At 41.6% G+C, this 20,958-nt stretch overlaps 1 protein-coding gene across 2 annotated transcripts; it reads right to left on the bottom strand.

Moving 5' to 3' along the window:
• Positions 1–1,304: 1,304 nt before the first annotated feature.
• On the bottom strand, positions 1,305–20,956 carry LOC120056934 (zinc finger protein 525-like). Of its 2 annotated transcripts, none has more exons than XM_039005230.1 (2): positions 20,650–20,956; positions 1,305–2,285 (listed from the first exon to the last, which is right to left on the bottom strand). In XM_039005230.1, the coding sequence occupies exons 1-2, from the start codon at positions 20,840–20,842 to the stop codon at positions 1,579–1,581; spliced, it is 900 nt and encodes a 299-aa protein (XP_038861158.1). In that variant the 5' UTR covers positions 20,843–20,956; the 3' UTR covers positions 1,305–1,578. The 2 variants fall into 2 exon arrangements, with proteins under 2 accessions (XP_038861158.1, XP_038861157.1); XM_039005229.1 differs by lacking the exon at positions 1,305–2,285 and adding an exon at positions 6,442–7,773 and having other exon boundaries at positions 20,650–20,948.
• Between the last annotated feature and the right edge of the window lie 2 nt (positions 20,957–20,958).

Raw genomic sequence — 20,958 nt, 5'->3', positions numbered from 1 at the left:
AGCTGTCTGTGTCTTTTTAAAATAAAATAGAAATTCCATAACTTGAAAGCCCCCATTGCTAAAGTCATTTTGGGATGGCAAGCTTTAATATCAGTTCAGCCATTTTGGCACAGGGACTCACTACCCAAACCAGATGCAACTAGTTTCATGTAGCCATGAGAAGTCATGTGATCTTCTACTGCTATCTTGTGGATGAACAGGGAATCAGGAGATATACACTACATGACCAAAAGTATGTGGACACCTGCTCTTTGAACATCTCATTCCAAAATCATGGGCATTAATATGGAGTTGGTCCCCCCTTTGCTGCTATAACAGCCTCCACTCTTCTGGGAAGGCTTTCCACTAGATGTTGGAACATTGCTCCCCGGACTTGCTTCCATTCAGCCACGGGCATTAGTGAGGTCGGGCACTGATGTTGGGCGATTAGGCCTGGCTCGCAGTCGGCGTTCCAATTCATCCTAAAGGTGTTCGATGGGGTTGAGGTCAGGGCTCTGTGCCAGGCAGTCAAGTTCTTCCTCACCGATCTCGACAAACCATTTCTATACGGACCTCGCTTTGTGCACGCGGGCATTGTCATGCTGAAACTGGAAAGGGCCTTCCCCAAACTGTTGCCACAAAGTTGGAACAGAATCGTCTAGAATGTCATTGTATGCTGTAGAGTTAAGATCTTCCTTCACTGGAATTAAGGTGTCTAGCCCAAACCATGAAAAATAGCCACAGCCCATTATTCATCCTCCACCAAACTTTACAGTTAGCACTATGCATTAGGGCAGGTATGCGTTCTCCTGGCATCTGCCAAACCCAGATTCGTCCGTCAGACTGCCAGATGGTGAAGCGTGATTTATCACTCCAGAGAACGTGTTTCCACTGCTCCAGAGTCCAATGGCGGCGAGCTTTACACCACTCCAGCCGGCGCTTGGCATTGCGCATGGTGATCTTAGGCTTGTGTGCGGCTGCTCGGCCATGGAAACCCATTTCATGAAGCTCCCGACTAACAGTTCTTGTGCTAACGTTGCTTCCAGAGGCAGTTTGGAACTCGGTAGTGAATGTTGTAACTAAGGACAGACGATTTTTACCTTCAGCACTCGGCGGAATCTTTCTGTCTGTGATAACACAATAACAGCGCTTACAGATGACCGGGGAAGCCCCAGCAGGGCAGAAATTTGACAAACTGAATTGTTGGAAAGGTGGCATCCTATGACGGTGCCACGTTGAAAGTCACTGAGCTCTTCAGTAGGGCCATTCTACTGCCAATGTTTGTCTATGGAGATTGCATGGCTGTGTGCTGAAATAGCCGAATCCACTAATTTGAACTAGTGTCCACATACTATTGTGTGTGTGTGATATATATATATATATATACATATATATGTATATATGTGTATTTACATCAATGGATAGGTAGAGACTTCCTTTTCATTCCTGTAAGACAAAAAATTAAGGCATGGTCCAAGCCCTGCACTTTTAAAATGGTTGTGTTCCTATGGGAATTTGCACATATCTAGAGAGCGCCATGATTCGGTAAAATATGTTTTTAAAAAAATAATCCTTTCAACCCTATATCTTTAAAATCTCTTATTTCCCAACAATTGGAGGACAAGTATGTTGTTTTAACTGGAATGATGTGGTAAAGCCTTTTTTGCAAAAAGAACATCTATATGGTCTTTCCCCTGTGTGATTCCTCATATGCACTCGCAGGTGTCCAATTTGACCGTAGCATTTCCCACATTCATTGCAGAAATAAGGTTTCTCCCCTGTATGGGTCCTCATATGCCTTTTCAGAAAAGATTCCCAATTGAACCTTTTGCCACAAACATGACACCTGTATGGTTTCTCCGTATTGTGAGAAACCATAATCACCTTTCTCATATGAATCTTGTTCTTCATATGCCTCTTGAGATCCCAGTTCCGTTTGAAACATTTTCCACAAATTTGACAAGTAAATGTTTTATCTGATACTCTGTAGCCGTCTCCATCAGGTTCTGTTTTCATCTCAGTTGTGTTGGTGGGCGAATCCACAATTCGGATTTGGAAAAGATGAGAGGGCTGAGGTGGTTCCTGATTTTTCCCAGAGGCAGGAGTGAATATGAAATCTTTGTTATCAGAATCCAGCCTTTCAAGCAGCTGTTCCCCTTGACTGGTCCAGAGTTCCTCCTGTTCCTCTTTAATCTGAGTGGGCTCTGGGTCCTCCTGCCCCAGACTGGGGTTCCACTCCTGCTCACAGTGCTGCTGCTCAGTTGGAAGCTCCTCTTCAGAGACTGGGAAAGAGTGCTGCTGGAGGTCTGGAGAGAAGGATAGGGAATTAAGAATCTTACAATTTTTGGGGGACATATTTTCAGAATTAATGGGACCCTACGGCCTATGGTTATACTAAGGCAACAAAATATATACAGTGCATTCGAAAGTATTCAGACCCCTTGACTTTTTCCACATTTTGTTACGCTACAGCCTTATTCTAAAATTGATTAAATACTTTTTCTCCCTCATCAATAACACACAATACCCCATAATGACAAATTCAAAAACAGGTTAAGACATTGTTGCACATGAATAAAAAATAAAAAACAGAAAAACCTTATTTACATAAGTATTCAGACCCTTTGCTATGAGACTCGAAATTGAGTTTAGGTGTATCCTGTTTCCATTGATCATCCTTGAGATGTTTCTACAACTTGATTGGAGTCCACCTGTGGTAAATTCAATTGATTGGACATGATTTGGAAAGGCACACACCTGTCTAAATAGGGTCCCATAGTTGAGAGTGCATGTCAGAACAAAAACCAAGCCATGGGGTTAAAGGAACTGTCCGTAGAGCTCCGAGACAGGATTGTGTCGAGGCATAGATCTGGGGAAGGGTACCAAAACATTTCTGCAGCATTGAAGGTCCCCAAGAACACAGTGGCCTCCATCATTCTTAAATGGAATAAGTTTGGAACCACCAAGACTCTTTCTAGAGCTGGCCGCCCGGCGGAGAAGGGGGAGAAGGGCCTTACTCAGGGAGGCGACCAAGAACGTGATGGTCACTCTGACAGAGCTCCAGAGTTCCTATGTGGAGATGGCAGAACCTTCCAGAAGGACAACCATCTCTGCAGCACTCCAGCAACCAGGCCTTTATGGTAGAGTGGCCAGACAGAAGCCATATGACAGCCCGCTTGGGGTTTGCCTAAAGGCACCTAAAGGACTCAGACCACGAGAAACAAGATTATCTGGTCTGATGAAACCAAGATTGAACTCTTTGGCCTGAATGCCAAGCGTCACGTCTGGAGGAAACCTGGCACCATCCCTACAGCGAAGCATGGTGGTGGCAGCATCATGCTGTGGGGATGTTTTTCAGCGGCAGGGATTGGGAGACAAGTCAGGAGAGGGAAAGATGAACGGAGAAACGTACAGAGAGATCCTTGATGAAAATCTGCTCCAGCGCACTCAGGACCTCAGACTGGGGGCGAAGGTTCACCTTCCAACAAGAAACGACCCGAAGCAAACAGACAAGACAACACAGGAGTGGCTTCGGGACAAGTCTCTGTATGTCCTTAAGTGGCTCAGCCAGAGCCCGGACCCGATCAAACATCTCTGGAGAGACCTGACAGAGCTTGAGAGGATCTGGAGAGAACAATGGGAGAAACTCCCCAAATACAGGTATGCCAAGCTTGTGGCGTTATACCCAAGAAGACTCGAGGCTGTAATCGCTGTCAAAGGTGCTTCAACAAAGTACTGAGTAAATGGTCTGAATACTTATGTAAACGTAATTTTTCTGTTTTTTATTTGTAATAAAAACCTGTTTTTGCTTTGTCTTTATGGGGTATTGTGTGTAGCTTGATAAGGGAAAAAAGCAATTTTAATCAATTTTAGAATAAGGCTGTAACAAAACAAAAATGAGTATTTCAGTCTGTAATAAAGCCCTTTTGTGGGGAAAAACTAATTCTGATTGGCTGGGCCTCGCTCCCTAGTAGGTGGGCCTGGGAGGGAATATGCCAGCCATTATTTATATATTCTCAGCAAAAAAAGAAACGTCCCTTTTTCAGGACCCTGTCTTTCAAAGATAATTAGTAAAAATTCAAATGACTTCACAGATCTTCATTGTAAAGGGTTTAAACACGGTTTCCCATGCTTGTTCAATGAACCATAAACAATTAATGAACATGCACCTGTGGAACGGTCGTTAAGACACTAACAGCTTATAGACGGTAGGCAATTAAGGTCACAGTTATGAAATCTTAGGACACAAAAGAGGCCTTTCTACTGACTCTGAAAAACACCAAAAGAAAGATACCCAAGGTCCCTGCTCATCTGCGTGAACATGCCTTAGGCATGCTGCAAGGAGGCATGAGGACTGCAGATGTGGCCAGGGCAATAAATTGCAATGTCCGTACTGTGAGACGCCTAAGACAGAGCTACAGGGAGACAGGACGGACAGCTTATCGTCCTCGCAGTGGTAGACCACGTGTAACAACACCTGCACAGGATCGGTACATCCGAACATCACACCTGTGGGACAGGTACAGAATGGCAACAACAACTGCCCGAGTTACACCAGGAAAGCACAATCTCTCCATCAGTGCTCAGACTGTCCGCAATAGGCTGAGAGAGGCTGGACTGAGGGCTTGTAGGCCTGTTGTAGCAGGTCCTCACCAGACGTCACCGGCAACAACGTCGCCTATGGGCACAAACCCACCGTCGCTGGACCAGACAGAACTGGCTAAAAGTGCTCTTCACTGACGAGTCGCGGTTTTATCTCACCGGGGGTGATAGTCGGATTCGTGTTTATCATCGAAGGAATGAGCGTTATACCGAGGTCTGTACTCTGGAGCAGGACCTCAACGCTGTGCGTTACAGGGAAGACATCCTCCTCACTCATGTGGTACCCTTCCTGCAGGCTCATCCTGACTTGACCGTCCAGCATGACAATGCCACCAGCCATACTGCTCGTTCTGTGCGTGATTGTCAGTGTTCTGCTATGGCCAGCGATCTCAATCCCATTGACCAAGTCTGGGACCTGTTGGATCGGAGGGTGAGGGCTAGGGCCATTCCCCCCAGAAATGTCCGGGAACTTTCAAGTGCATTGGTGGAAGAGTGTGGTAACATCTCACAGCAAGAACTGGCCAATCTGGTGCAGTCCATGAGGAGGAGATGCACTGCAGTACTTAATGCAGCTGGTGGCCACACCAGATATTGACTGTTACTTTTGATTTTGACCCCCCCTTTGTTCAGGGACACATTATTCAATTTCTGTTAGTCACATGTCTGTGGAATTTGTTCAGTTTATGTCTCAGTTGTTGAATCTTATGTTCATACAAATATTTACACATGTTAAGTTTGCTGAAAATAAACGCAGTTGACAGTGAGAGAATGTTTTTTTGGGGGGTGAGTTTATATATATATATATAAACAAAATGCCCCCCCAAAATATCCAAGAAGGATGTTAAACTTTATTAAAACATACATTTGTTTTACAACGTACACATTGTCTGTCCCAGAACACTAAGACTGTTGGATGCCGGTTATGTTTGTGGACATCTGTAAATACATCCGCCTCGCAACCTCTGTGTGAATCATAAAATGTCTGTTTTCCACACCGGTTGTAGTACTTGCTGCATTAACTGCTCCTGTGCGATTCCTCATATGCCATATCAGGCTACTCCTCTGCCTGAAGGATTTACCACAATCCTTGCACTGAGTTTTTCCCTAGTCTATTGATTGTTACCAGAACACACACACGGTGTGTGAATGATCATGGGATTTTTAATTGGCATGCCTTGATTAAGTATTTTCTACACAAAGAGCATCTGTATGGTCTCTCCCGTGTGTCCCTTCATACGCCTTTTCAGATCAGATTCCCAATCGAAACGTTTGCCACAAACATGAACACTGAACTGTGTTCACTTGTGTGTTCCCTCATATTATGCGAGTTGTGACTGAAGCAGTTGCCACATTCACTGCATCAGTAAGGTTTCTCCCCAGTATGGGCCCTTGTATGACTTTCCATAAGAGTTCCATTTGAAACATTTACCACACGAGGAGGGTCACAAATGTGACTATCCAGATTTCAGACACAAGTAATTTCACACACACACACACTGCTACATTCTGAAACACCATTGTAGTCTCCATCTGGTTCTGTTAACCTCTTGTGTTGTGTTGGTGGGATAAAGATATTAACCAATTTGGATTTGGTTAATATCTGAGGGCTGAGGTTTCGATCCTCCTGATCACATTTACTTTTCACAAAGGCAGGAGTGAATATGAACTCTTCAGCCCTTCCAGCTGCTCTTCTGCCCACCTCATTGGTCCAGAAATCTTCATGTTCCTCTTTAATCTGTGTGGGGTCTGAGTCCTGCTTCATTCCTGCTCACAGTGCTGATACTAAGAGGGAACATCCTCTCCTATCCTCAGAGGAGGATAGGAAAATAATCTCTCAAAAAATGTATTCCTTAATCAATGTTTAATATGGTACGGTACATTTATTGATAATTATAAATCACTCAGAAAATGTCCTTACACTTTCAGAGCTTGAATATATGTCAGCATGGTCATTTGACATCGTCAGAGATAATAAAGGAAATATGTATTTATTTCCTTAATGAAATAATGTCCAGTTATCTGATTACAGCAAAGTGGTGAGCTTACATTGTACAGCGTGCATACCATAAAAGAAACAGACACCAAGAACAAACATAAACAATGGAACAAATGGCAACAAATGGGATGGCAGGTAGCATAAATGTTAGAGAGGCAGGCCAGCATTTCAACCCCACATTATAACACAATTTGAAAAAGTCAAAAGGAGTGGAATACTTTTTTTATACCCACTGTATATTGTTTCTCTCCAGTGTGAAGAATCAAAATGTTCAGTTTTCCACTCAGGTTGAAAAAGTTTCTGCATTATTTGCTCCTGTGTGTGATGCCTCATATGGTTGCTCAGAGTTCCCTTCTTCCTGAAGGATTTGCCACATTCCTTGCACTACTGTAATTTCTCCCCTGTGTGTGCACTCAAATGTTTAGTCAGACTTATTTTCTGGTTGAAGCATTTACCACAATATTGACAGCAATACTGTTTCTCCCCTGTATGACTTGCTGTATGTAATCTTAATTGAAATGCTGTGGTAAAACATTTTCTGCACAGAGGACACTTGTGTGGTTTCTCCCCTGAGTGTCGCCTCATATGCACAGTCAGATGTCCGATCTGACGGAAGCATTTGCCACATTCATTGCAGCCATAAGGTTTCTCCCCGGTATGGGTCCTCTTATGCCTTTTCAGATCAGATTCCCAATAAAACAGTTTGCCACAAATATTACACCTAAACGGTTTCTCCCCTGTGTGTCCCCTCATATGCACTGTCAGATGTCCGATCTGACTAAAGCATTTGCCACATTCACTGCAGCAATAAGGTTTCTCCCCAGTATGGGCCCTCATATGCCTTTCCAGAGCAGATTTACAGTTGAAACATTTGCCACAAACAAGACAAGGGTTTTCACCAATGTGACTTGGTTTCATCTTGATCTCTTTAGTTGTACTGGTAGGGGACTCCACAATTTGCATTTGGAAAAGATGTGAGGGCTGAGGTGGGCCCTGATTTTCGACAGAAGCAGGAGTAAATATGAATTCTTTGGTATCCGACTCTAGCTCTTTAAGCTGCTCTCCCCCCTGACTGGTCCAGAGTTCCTCATGTTCCTCTTTAATTTGTGTGGTCTCTGGATTCTCCTGCTTCAGACTGGGGCTCCACTGCTGCTGTTCAGGGGGGACCTCTTCTGGGAGACAGAGCTGATGGAGGTCTGGAGAAAAGGATAGGAAAGAAGAATCTTTCAAAAACTATTAATTCCTTAACCATTGTCTTACATGGTTAGTTGGTACACTTACAGTCCATTTATACTGGATAGACGCATGGTTGCTTTGAGTTGGGAGCAGTCTGACCGCATGCCTTTTTATCGGATTCTCCCAGAGAACCTTGAGGCCTCTGTTGCCTGATCTTCCATCATTCTACACTCAAAACGACTAAGTCCTACGATTTACAATGTTAAATAACGCTAATACGTGAACATTGTGAACACCACTTTTTATTTCTTTACTGTAATAAGCTTGGAAAAAATATTTAAAACTCTGTTGGCGCTCAAATCAATTGCAAAATCCACAACCCAATGCTCTTTCTGGAAAGTGCCATGGGCCAGCTGTTGCTAGCCTAGTCTGCGGCTTGCTAAATTTTACTTTCAGCGTTCAAATGTTGACAAAATGACTAATATGCTGACCAAACCGGCTCTGCACGTGCGTCTGTGTGCGCCATCGTGCAAGTGTTGATTTCGTCTATCCCCATCAAACGCGTTCATGGCACGCATGTTAAAATATCAAAACCAACTGTGAACCAACTACATTAACTTGGGGACAGGTTGAAAACACACATGAAAAACATTCACGGACATTTAGCTAGCTTTCTGTTGCTAGACAATTTATCTTGGGAGATAGACATTGGGTTATTTTATCTGAAATGCATACGTTTACTTTTTTTGCTGGATCCTTGTATAAATTGTTATCCATTTTGAGTCCTACAAAATTGTGTGTACTCCAACAATTTATCCACTGTTAAAAAGCTAAACCTTGTTAGTTTTCTTTGAATAATTTCTTCAAATGTTATATGGCAGTTGGCAACCAACTCTAAGGTGCATTACAGCCACCAATTGGACTGGAGTGTGGACCTTGTTCATCTTTTAAATCACCCACATGAGTATATATGCTAGAGGTCGACTGATTAATCGGAATGGCCGATTAATTAGGGCCAATTTCAAGTTTTCATAATCGGTAATCAGCATTTTTGGACACCGGCTTGTCACCAAAAACACTCAAACTTTTACAGACCCACAACCGAGAGCATCCTGTCGGGCTGTATCACCGCCTGGTACGGCAGCTGCTCCGCCCATAACCGTAAGGCTCTCCAGAGGGTAGTGAGGTCTGCACAACACATCACTGGGTGCAAACTACCTGCCCTCCAGGACACCTACACCACCCGATGTCACAGGAAGGCCAAAAAGATCATCAAGGACAACAACCACTCGAGCCACTGCCTGTTCACCCCGCTATCATCCAGAAGGCGAGGTCAGTACAGGTGCATCAAAGCGGGGACTGAGAGACTGAAAAACAGCTTCTATCTCAAGGCCATCAGACTGTTAAACAGCCATCACTAACATTGAGTGGCTGCTGCCAACATACTGACTCAACTCTAGCCACTTTAATAATGGAAAAATTGATGTAAAAAAATGATGTAATAGCCACTTTATATAATGCTTACATACCCTACATTACTCATCTCATATGTATATACTGTACGCTATACCATCTACTGCATCTTGATGTAATTAAATGCATCACTAGCCACTTTAAACAATGCCACTTTATATAATGTTTTCATACCCTATATTACTCATCTCATATGTATATACTGTACTCTATACCATCTACTGCATCTTGCCTATGCCGTTCGGGCATCACTCACTCATATATTTTTATGTACATATTCGTATTCATTCCTTTACACTTGTGTGTATAAGGTAGTTGTTGTGAAATTGTTAGGTTATATTACTTGTTAGATATTACTGCATGGTCAGAACTAGAAGCACAAAGATTTCGCTACACTCGCATTAACATCTGCTAACCATGTGTATGTGACAAATAAATTAGATTTGATATTGCACTCCATGAGGAGACTGCGTGGCAGGCTGACTACCTGTTATGCGAGTGCAGCAAGGAGCCAAGGTAAGGTGCTAGCTAGCATTAAACGTATCTTACAAAAAACAATCAATCTTAACATAATCACTAGTTAACTACACATGGTTGATGATATTACTAGTTTATCTAGCTTGTCCTGCGTTGCATATAATCGATGCGGTGCCTGTTAATTTATCATTGAATCATAGCCTACTTCGCCAAACGGGTGATTTAACAAGCGCATGTCGTTGCACCAATGTGTACCTAACCATAAGCATCAATGCCTTTATTAAAATCAATAAACAAGTATATATTTTTAAACCTGCATATTTAGTTAATATTGCCTGCTAACATGAATTTCTTTTAACTAGGGAAATGGTGTCACTTCTCTTGCGTTCCGTCCAAGCAGAGTCAGGGTATATGCAGCAGTTTGGGCCGCCTGGCTCGTTGCGAACTGTGTGAAGATCATTTCTTCCGAACAAAGACCATAATTATGTACAATTCTGGCAAATTAATTATGACATAACATTGAAGGTTGTGCAATGTAACTGCAATAATTAGACTTAGGGATGCCCGTTAGATGAAATACGGAACGGTTTCATATTTCACTGAAAGAATAAACGTTTTATTTTCAAAATGATAGTTCCCGGATTTGACCATATTAATGACCTAAGGCTCGTATTTCTGTGTGTTTATTATATTATAATTAAGTCTGACTGAGCGGTGGTAGGCAGCAGCAAGCTCGTAAGCATTCATTCAAATAGCACTTTCCTGCATTTTCCAGCAGCTCTTCGCTGTGCTTCAAGCATTGCGCTGTTTATGACTTCAAGCCTATCAACTCCCGAGATTAGGCTGGCAATACTAAAGTACCTATTAGAATATCCAATAGTCAAAGGATTATGAATACAAATGGTATAGAGAGAAATAGTCCTATAATAACTACAACCTAAAACTTCTTACCTGGGAATATTGAAGACTCATGTTAAAAGGAACTACCAGCTTTCATATGCTCTGAGCAAGGAACTTAAACGTTAGCTTTTTTACATGGCACATATTGCACTTACTTTCTTCTCCAACACTTTGTTTTTGCATTATTTAAACCAAATTGAACATGTTTCTTTATTTATTTGAGGCTAAATTGATTTTATTGATGTATTATATTAAGTTATAATAAGTGTTTCTTCAGTATTGTTGTAATTGTCATTATTACAAATATATATATATATATATAAAATAATAAAAAATATATATAAAAATAATAAAAAAAATCAGCCGATTAATCGGTATCGGCTTTTTTTTGTCCTCCAATAAAATCGGTATCGGCGTTGAAAAATCATAATCGGTCTACCTCTAGTATATGCTCTTAAAAATCTATAAGTAGGTGGGAGAGGTGGGATATTCAGCACGGCAAGCGTCTAAAATATACTGAACGAAAATAGAAAAGCAACAGTGTTAGGCCCATGTTTCATGAGCTGAAATAAAAGATCCCAGAAATGTTCCATACGCACAGGAAAAATGTTGTTCTCAAATTTTGTGCACAAATGTATTTATGCTCACTAACAGGGATGTTTCTCCTTTACCAAGATAAGTCATGAGTCAAGTGGTGGTCACACCAGATACGTACTGGTTTTCTGATCCATAACCCTACCTCTTTTTTAAGGTATCTGTGACCAACAGATGCATATGTGTATTCACAGTCATGTGAAATCCATAGATTAGAGCTTAATGAATTTATTTAAATTGACTGATTTTGTTATATGAACTGTAACTCAGTAAAATCATTGAAATTGTTGCATGCAGCATTTTATTTTTGTTCTGTGTCAAACCAAGTTATATTTTAGCGCCTGGCTACGCAGGCGCTAAATGATTGAATAATGAAATGATTGAATAACATGTATGTGTGAATGTATTTTGCAACGTGGCCGGTTTGGTCAGCATAAGTCATGGCATTAGAAAACAAAACTGCCATTATCATGTTATGTTCCCAGATGCGCGCACACACACACAAAGTTCAAGCTTATAATTAGTTAGCTACAATGACTAGCTATATTACCTACAATTATCCATCTAGCTAAACTAACTAGCCAGCCAGCCAAAGCAGGGTCATGGGTGGAAGGGATGCAACGTCTGTCAAAACCGACGTCATACTTACCAAAATCCCCTAGTATTTTTATCAGCAGCGGTGGCAAAGGTGTGCGGGGTGCTGGGGTCACCACCATGTACAAATGAATAGGGGATATAACCTTAACCACCAAAGCTAGTTCATGGTGGTTAGCATGCAACAACAGCTGGGCGCTAGTTAGAAAGTTATGTTTATTTTGACGGGCGAGTGAGAAATAACTTGTAATAATATATTATTCTAAACAAAATTCAACGTTTTAAGTGTGAAGTACACATTGGTCTAAAGAAAGGAAATTCACATGAGCACCACAATGCCTACTCCATTCATGCTCTACCAAGTTTTTCCCAACACCCTGCTTTGACCTACTACAGAAGCTGTTGGCCTATTGTACTTCAAACAATGTGCATGCAGGTTGCTTAGGATTTAAACCTTCTCAAATAGCCTAATTCATACTCAGAGGAGGTGCTCCCACAATAATGTGATTTGAACTGCATACAAGTTAAAGTATTGGATTCTTCGCACACACACTCCAACCCATTCCAAGCTTTTTTTTTCTTTCTATGAAAGCAAGCTGTGCTTTTATACTTAAAAGACCATCATGCTAGATTGAGCGAGCAGCTTTGCACTGTAGTAATGTGGTGCCTGCCGGTATTTCCTTAAACCTTTATATTAGCAATACATGTCATTGACAAAAATATATATTTCATAAAACATTTTCAGGTCAGTAGGTGTCCAACATAATAACAGATTGTGGCATGTTGGAAAGTCACTCATATATAGAGGTCACTCATATTTTTAGGGGGGGGCTGGAACTGTCAGCTAAGTGGTAATAAACTGAGGAGAGATTTCAGGAGATAATGCAGATATGTGTGTATGTATGTGCGTTAGTAATAGAAGGGATAAAAAGAACGTTTTTGTATATGCACGTCAGAGATCTCTCGAGAATAAACACTATTGATTAATTTGGACACGGGTCTATGTCTATTTTATGCAAATAAGGATCTTACATATTCTTAGAAATGGTGTTTGCTTTGTATAATTAAATTGGTTAATGAACATATAGGAAACGAATTCCTTCAACAGTAATAGACAAAATCAGAAACACTTGTTTAGCAAACATGGTCCTGTTTTATCAATTGCTGTGCTGATCAATGGGCAGTTCATTACCTTGGTCGAATGAATATGTAACAATGCATACAGCCTCATGATACAGAGTGAGAGAGACACAGACAGAAATGACTAACAGAAATGAAATAATGTGTCCCTGAACAAAGGGGGGGGTCAAAATCAAAAGTAACAGTCAGTATCTGGTGTGGCCACCAGCTGCATTAAGTACTGCAGTGCATTAAGTACTGCAGTGCATCTCCTCCTCATGGACTGTACCAGATTTGCCAGTTCTTTCTGTGAGATGTTACCCCACTCTTCCACCAAGGCACCTGCAAGTTCCCGGACATTTCTGGGGGGAATGGCCCTCGCCCTCCGATCCAACAGATCCCAGACTTGCTCAATGGTATTGAGATCCGGGCTCTTCGCTGGACATGGCAGAACACTGACATTCCTGTCTTGCAGGAAATCACGCACAGAACGAGCAGTATGGCTGGTGGCATTGTCATGCTGGAGGGTCATGTCAGGATGAGCCTGCAGGAAGGGTACCACATGAGGGAGGAGGATGTCTTCCCTGTAATGCACAGCGTTGAGATTGCCTGCAATGACAACAAGCTCAGTCCGATGATGCTGTGACACACTGCCCCAGACCATGACGGACCCTCCATCTCCAAATCGATCCACCTTCAGAGTACAGGCCTCGGTGTAACGCTCATTCCTTTGACGATAAAACACAAATCCGACCATCAGCCCGATGAGGAAAAACCGCGACTCGTCAGTGAAGAGCACTTTTTGCCAGTCCTGTCTGGTCCAGCGACGGTGGGTTTGTGCCCATAGGCGACATTGTTGCCGGTGATGTCTGGTGAGGACCTGCTTTACAACAGGCCTACAAGCCCTCAGTCCAGCCTCTCTCAGCCTATTGCAGACAGTCTGAGCACTGTTGGAGGGATTGTGCATTCCTGGTGTAACTCGGGCAGTTGTTGTTGCCATCCTGTACCTGTCTCGCAGGTGTGATGTTCGGATGTACCGATCCTGTGCAGGTGTTGCCACTGCGAGGACGATCAGCTGTCCGTCCTGTCTCCCTGTTGCGATGCCTTAGGCGTCTCGCAGTACGGAAATTGCAATTTATTGCCCTGGCCACATCTGCAGTCCTCATGCCTCCTTGCAGCATGCTTAAGACATGCTCAAGCAGATGAGCAGGGACCCTGGGCATCTTTCTTTTGGTGTTTTTCAGAGTCAGTAGAAAGGCCTCTTTAGTGTCCTAAGTTTTCATAACTGTGACCTTAATTGCCTACCGTCTGTAATCCGTTAGTGTCTTAACGACCGTTCCACAGGTGCATGTTCATTAATTGTTTATGGTTCATTGAACAAGCATGGGAAACTGTGTTTAAACCCTTTACAATGAAGATCTGTGAAGTTACTTGGATTTTTACAAATTATCTTTGAAAGACAGGGTCCTGAAAATGGGACGCTTCTTTTTTTGCTGAGTTTATTATTTGACAATATACTGTATCGTTTGACCAATATCGCAATATGATTTTTGCGCTAGTTGACTGTACTTGCACCAAAACTCCAGTATTTTTCCTTTATTTGATTGTTTTCCCATCTTTTTAAATAGTGAGCCAATTTGTTTTTAGCACTATTATTTCCATGACTGATCAAAACGTGTCTGTTTTCTCATGGCTCTCTTATCCTCTGCAACAGACATATGGTGAGTAATATGTAATAGTAATATGTTTGGAACATCGAATCGCAATACATATCAAATCGGCATGAAAGTATCATGATAGTATCGTATCATGAGGTCCATGGCCATTCCCAGCCCTAGACTACAGCTCAGCGTTCAACACCATAGCACCTTCCAAGCATCGAGCCACACCATTGAGAGCATCTTGACTGGCTGCATCACCGGTATGGCAATTGCACTGCCCTCGACCACAAAGTGCTATAGGGTTGTGCGGACTATCTTGCACTGACTCTATGCACACTCACAAGATTATACACAGTGCCTTCAGACAGTATTCATACCCCTTGACTTGTGCCACATTTAGTTGTGTTAGACAGAATTCAAAATTTATTAAATTGATATTATTTTACCCATCTACACACAATATCTCATAATGAGAAAGTGAAAACATGTTTAGAACGGTTTGCAAATTCATAAAAAATGAAATACATAAGTATTCACACCCGAGTGAATACGTTAGAATCACCTTTGGTAGCGATTACAGCTGTGTGTCTTTCTGGGTACGTTTCTAAGAGCTTTGCACACCTGGATTGTACAATATTTGCCCATTATTCTTTGAAAAAATTATTCCAAGCTCTGTCAAATTGGTTGTTGATCATTGCTAGACAACCATTTTCAAGTCTTGCCACAGATTTTTAAGCAGATTTAAGTCTAAACTGTAACTCGGAACATTCACTGTCTTCTTGGTAAGCAACTCCAGTGTAGATTTGGCCTTGTGTTTTGGGCTATTGTCCTACTGAAAGGTGAATTCATCTCCCAGTGTCTGGTGGAAAGCAGACTGAACCAAGTTATCCTCTAGGATTTTGTCTGTGCTTAGCTCCATTCCGTAGATTTTTTTATCCTGAAAAACTCCCCAGTCCTTACTCAATAATGTGTTGTGTTGAATTTGACCCAAAATTAGTTTTGACACATTTTTTGCAGTATTACTTTAGTGCCTTGTTGCAAACAGGATGCATTTTTGTAATATGTTTTATTCTGTACAGGCTTCCTTTTCCCTCTGTCATTTAGGTTAGTATTGTGAAGTAAGTACAATGCTGTTCATCCATCCTCCGTTTTCTCCCATCACAGCCATTAACTGTAACTGTTTTAAAGTCACCATTGGCATCATGTTGAAATCCTTGAGGGGTGTCCTTCCTCTCCAGCAACTGAGTTAGGACGGACGCCTGTATCTTTGTGGTGACTGGGTGTATTTGGTACAACACCCAAAGTGTAATTAATAACTTCACCATGCTCAAAGGGATATTCAAAGTTAGATTTTTTTACCCATCTACTAATAGGTGCCCTTCTTTGCGAGACATTGGAAAAACTCCCTGAATCTGTGTTCGAAATTCACTGCTCGACTGAGGGACCTTACAGACAATTGTATGAGGTCATTCAAAAATCATGTTAAACCTTATTGCACACAGTGAGTCCATGCAACTTATTATGCGACTTGTTGAGCAAATGTTTACTCCTGAACTTATTTAGGCTTGCCATAACAAAGGGGTTGAATTCTTAAATGACTCAAGACATTTCAGCATTTCTTTTTTGAATTAATTTGTAAACATTTCCAAAAACATAATTCCACTTTGACATTATAGAGCACTGTGTGTAGTCCAGTGGGGGACAAAATGTCAATTTAATACATTTTAAACTCAACTGAAACAAAATGAGTGGGGGAAAAAGAAATCAAGGGGTGTGAATACTTTCTGAAGGTACACACACACACACACACACACACACACACACACTTGCTACTATTTTTTTGTTCTGATGCCTAGTCACATTGATCTGGTACTGGTACTCCCTGTATATAGCTTCATTCTTGTGTATTTTAATCCTCGTGTTACTATTTTTTAATTCCACATTGTTGGGAAGTGCTCGTAAGCAAGCATTTCACGGTAAAGTCTACATCTGCTGTATGTGCAAACGCTGTTAGAAGTAATTTCCTTAGTATGTGACATCACAGTTTAGCAAGTGGGAGAAGTCAGAGCTCAGAGATGATAGACAAGTTTCCCACTAGTAATTACTAGTTGAAGGGCGTTGAATTAGATTTTTCCCAGTCGTATATTGGTATTTACAAATTAACGAGATGTTATGAACGCAGCATTACTCCAATCAAACTAACGCTTAACACTCTCCCAACATCTGCAGACAGATTCAGTCTCCTTTTACAAGCGGCAGTATGACAGTTTTGACAGAAGCTGCATCCCTTCTAGATGGGGCTAGTAGTAGTAGCTAACTAGCTACAGTGAATCCAGCACGTAAAATAGCCAACTCCGCTTAAAATGTGATATTCATGAAGATAACATGCAACCTGTTTGTAATGTTTCAAGACACGTATTCAAGATAAGTGGATCTCAACTGTACCCACATCCAACCGAATAAGACGCTTCACAGTTGAGCTTGACAGCAAAATATATACTTTGTCATTAAGATATAAAACATTTTTATACCCAACAACTTACAAGTTCATGGATATCATCATTGTTGGGAAAATACACATTTTAGAGTGGTAGGGGGAAACCCCTGTTCACACAGGCAGATACTTCTGTAAGGCTGTTTTTATTCATCAGTGGCACTATTGTAGCTATCCAGTACACAGTTCTGTGCATGCCCAATTAAGTGTTAGAATGGTGGTGAAGTTTGACATGTTTTCTTATGGGAAATGCTAAATGTTCCCCGTCTTAGTAATACGTGTCTTTGGCTGATAGGGCTGCTGCACGAATTTCGCAATTTCAAAAATGGCCACACATTGATCAGGTCACACGCAGTCACATCCTCCTAGTGCTGAGCAATAAACCGAAATGTCTGTAATTTGTTTTTTTAAAACAACTAATTGACCGCGTAGGTTAAATTATTTGAATTCCATTTATTTAAAAAAAATAATCTGTGAGCTCAATGCGCACACTGCACAGTTTCTCTAGAGATAAATCAGATCCAACCTGAACTGTGCAATATACACTGCGGGAAGGGAACACTTAAACAACACAATGTAACTCCAAGTCAATCACACTTCTGTGAAATGAAACTGTCCACTTAGGAAGCAACACATTGACAATACATTTCACATGCTGTTGTGCAAATGGAATAGACAAAAGGTGGAAATTATAGGCAATTAGCAAGACACCCCCAATAAAGGAGTGATTCTGCAGGTGGTGACCACAGACCACTTCTCAGTTCCTATGCTTCCTGGCTGATGTTTTGGTCACTTTTGAATGCTGGCGGTGCTCTCACTCTAGTGGTAGCATGAGACGGAGTCTACAACCCACACAAGTGGCTCAGGTAGTGCAGCTCATCCAGGATGGCACATCAATGCGAGCTGTGGCAAGAAGGTTTGCTGTGTCAACTTGGGTCAAACATTTCGGGTAGCCTTCCACAAGCTTCCCACAATAAGTTGGGTGAATTTTGGCCCATTCCTCCTGACAGAGCTGGTGTAACTGAGTCAGGTTTGTAGGCCTCCTTGCTCGCACACGCTTTTTCAGTTCTGCCCACAAATTTTCTATAAGATTGAGGTCAGGGCTTTGTGATGGCCACTCCAATACCTTGACTGTGTTGTCCTTAAGCCATTTTGCCACAACTTTGGAAGTATGCTTGGGGTCATTGTCCATTTGGAAGACCCATTTGCGACCAAGCTTTAACTTCCTGACTGATGTCTTGAGATGTTGCTTCAATATATCCACATAATTTTCCATCCTTATGATGCCATCTATTTTGTGAAGTGCACCAGTTCCTCCTGCAGCAAAGCACCCCCACAACATGATGCTGCCACCCCCGTACTTCACGGTTGGGATGGTGTTCTTCGGCTTGCAAGCCTCCCCCTTTTCCCTCCAAACATAACGATGGTCATCATGGCCAAATAGTAGTATTTTGTTTCATCGGGACATTTCTCCAAAAAGTACAATCTTTGTCCCCTTATGCAAACCGTAGTCTGGCTTTTTTATGGCTGTTTTGGAGCAGTGGCTTATTCCTTGCTGAGCGGCCTTCCAGGTTATGTCGATATAGGACTCGTTTTACTGTGGATATAGATACTTTTGTACCCGTTTCCTCCAGCATCTTCACAAGGTCCTTTGCTGTTGTTCTGGGATTGATTTGCACTTTTCGCACCAAAGTACGTTCATCTCTAGGAGACAGAACGCGTCTCTTTCCAGAGCAGTATGATGGTTGCGTGGACCCATGGTGTTTAAACTTGCGTACAATTGTTTGTACAGCTGAACGTGGTAACTTCAGGGATTTGGAAATTGCTTCTAAGGATGAACCAGACTTGTGTGTACGATTTTTTTTCTGGGGTCTTGGCTGATTTCTTATGATTTTCCCATGATGTCAAGCAAAGAGGCGCTGAGTTTGAAGGTAGGCCTTGAAATACATCCACAGGTACACCTCCAATTGACTCAAATGATGTCAATTAGCCTATCAGAAGTTTCTAAAGCCATGACAATTTTCAGGAATTTTCCAAGCTGTTTAAAAGGAACAGTTAACTTAGTGTATGTAAACTTCTGACCCACTGGAATTGTGATACAGTGAATTATAAGTTAAATAATCTGTCTGTAAAACAATTGTTGGAAAAATGACTTGTGTCATGCACAGTAGATGTCCTAACCGACTTGCCAAACTATAGTTTGTTAACAAGAAATTTGTGGAGTGGTTGGAAAAACAAGTTTTAATGACTCCAACATAAGTGTATGTAAACTTCCAACTTCAACTGTACCTCTACCTGAAAATACATGATCTAAGTGATTGATAGTTGGTATTCAGCCATCCTAGAAGTATACCTCATTTACTTTGAAGAACTACAAAATAATGATATAATATATTTATATGTCACTACTATCATGGCACTTTTATTAATAAATATAGGACAAAACACACACCACGACAATAGAGACAACACTACATAAAGAGAAAGCTAAGACAACAACATAGCAAGGGCAGCGACACATCATGGTAGCAACACAACATGGTAGCAGCACAAAACATGGTAAAAACATTATTGGGCACAGACAACAGCACAAGGGGCAAGAAGGTAGAGACAACAATACATCACGCAAAGCAGCCACAACTGTCAGTAAGTGTTCATGATTGAGTCTTTGAATGAAGAGATTGAGATAAAACTGTCCAGTTTGAGTGTTTGTTGCAGCTCATTCCAGTCACTAAGGTTGCAGTGACATCCATAACCTGAGCAGAAACCAGATTGCATACCAAAGAGAATACTATAGACATCAAGAAAGCCAGTCAGTTGATTACTGACAAGTTTCCTGCACTTTTGATAAACAAGCAAAATAGAAATAGGCCATATAACAGTTAGGATCAGCTTGATCTCCCCCTTTAAATCAAGGACTCTCTGTGGCTGCTTTCCAAGCAATGGGAACCTCCCCAGAAAGGAGAGAGAGGTTAAAAAGGTTGGAGATGATAGGGGCAGCAACCTTAAAGAAAGGGTCTAAACCATCTGAACCAGATGGTTTTGGGGGGTCAAGTTTAAATGTAAAACCATGTGAGATGAAAATAGACAAACTAAAGGGTGTGCAATGTGTAGGGCCACTTGAGTGGACATTCTGAACCTTGTTTGAAGTCACTAGGTCACATGACCAAGGAGCTATTGAAATTCTACATTTTGGAAAATTCATGTAAAATCATGTGAGATGAAAATGGACAAACTAAAGGGTGTGCAATGTGTGCCTATGCCATCGGGTTAGCTACAACCAGTTTTGAAAGTGTTAGGAGTAATGGTTAAAGAGCTATTGAAATTTGAAAATGTTGATTTGTCACCATGTTGACGGACCCTAACTGCTGTCGGTGGACGTAAGGAAAACTACAGGCGAATATCCAACCTGAAACTGTCTTTACTTCGGTTTACAGGGACTATGCTTGGGAAACCCTTATTCCCAATCCCACTTTCTCCCCATGGCCGCAACCATAGCACGATAAACGGTAACTTTGACCATTAGGGTCGTAGCCTACATTACATGCTTCAAACCATGACTCGACACAGTAGTTGCTACAAACCTGCTCGATGTAATTTTATTTCCGGATTGAAAACCAAATCAAGCAGCCGTCGTAAACGCTTGATCTCCTCCTTTGAACTGGAAATTTCGTCCTGGTATTCTGTTATCGTTTTTTCCACTTCTACGTATATCTCCACAGCAACCGCGGTTAGTCGCTTGGTAAGAAACCCATTCAACAACTGTAGTTTGGACATTTTTGAAGACCTAATGTAAAAGACTTGACCACTTCTAGCTAGTAGACTCGCTACGTATGGAATAAACCTCTCAGACAAAATGTACCCAAGACCACGTGACCTCAACTGCGAACATC

The sequence above is a fragment of the Salvelinus namaycush genome, chromosome 12 (assembly GCF_016432855.1).
Source record: "Salvelinus namaycush isolate Seneca chromosome 12, SaNama_1.0, whole genome shotgun sequence".
Taxonomy (NCBI): domain Eukaryota; kingdom Metazoa; phylum Chordata; class Actinopteri; order Salmoniformes; family Salmonidae; genus Salvelinus; species Salvelinus namaycush.
The sequence above is the reverse complement of the archived record's forward strand: the minus strand, read 5'-3'. Positions and strand labels throughout refer to the sequence as shown.

What these genes read in the sequence shown, in the direction of transcription:
- LOC120056934 (XM_039005229.1), bottom strand. Translation starts at nt 20,842, where the DNA reads ATGTCCAAACTACAGTTGTTGAATGGGTTTCTTACCAAGCGACTAACC. An exon ending in AATAAAATTACATCGAGCAG is followed by an intron (nt 7,774 to 20,649) that starts GTTTGTAGCAAC and finishes CCTTTTCTCCAG; the next exon opens with ACCTCCATCAGCTCTGTCTC.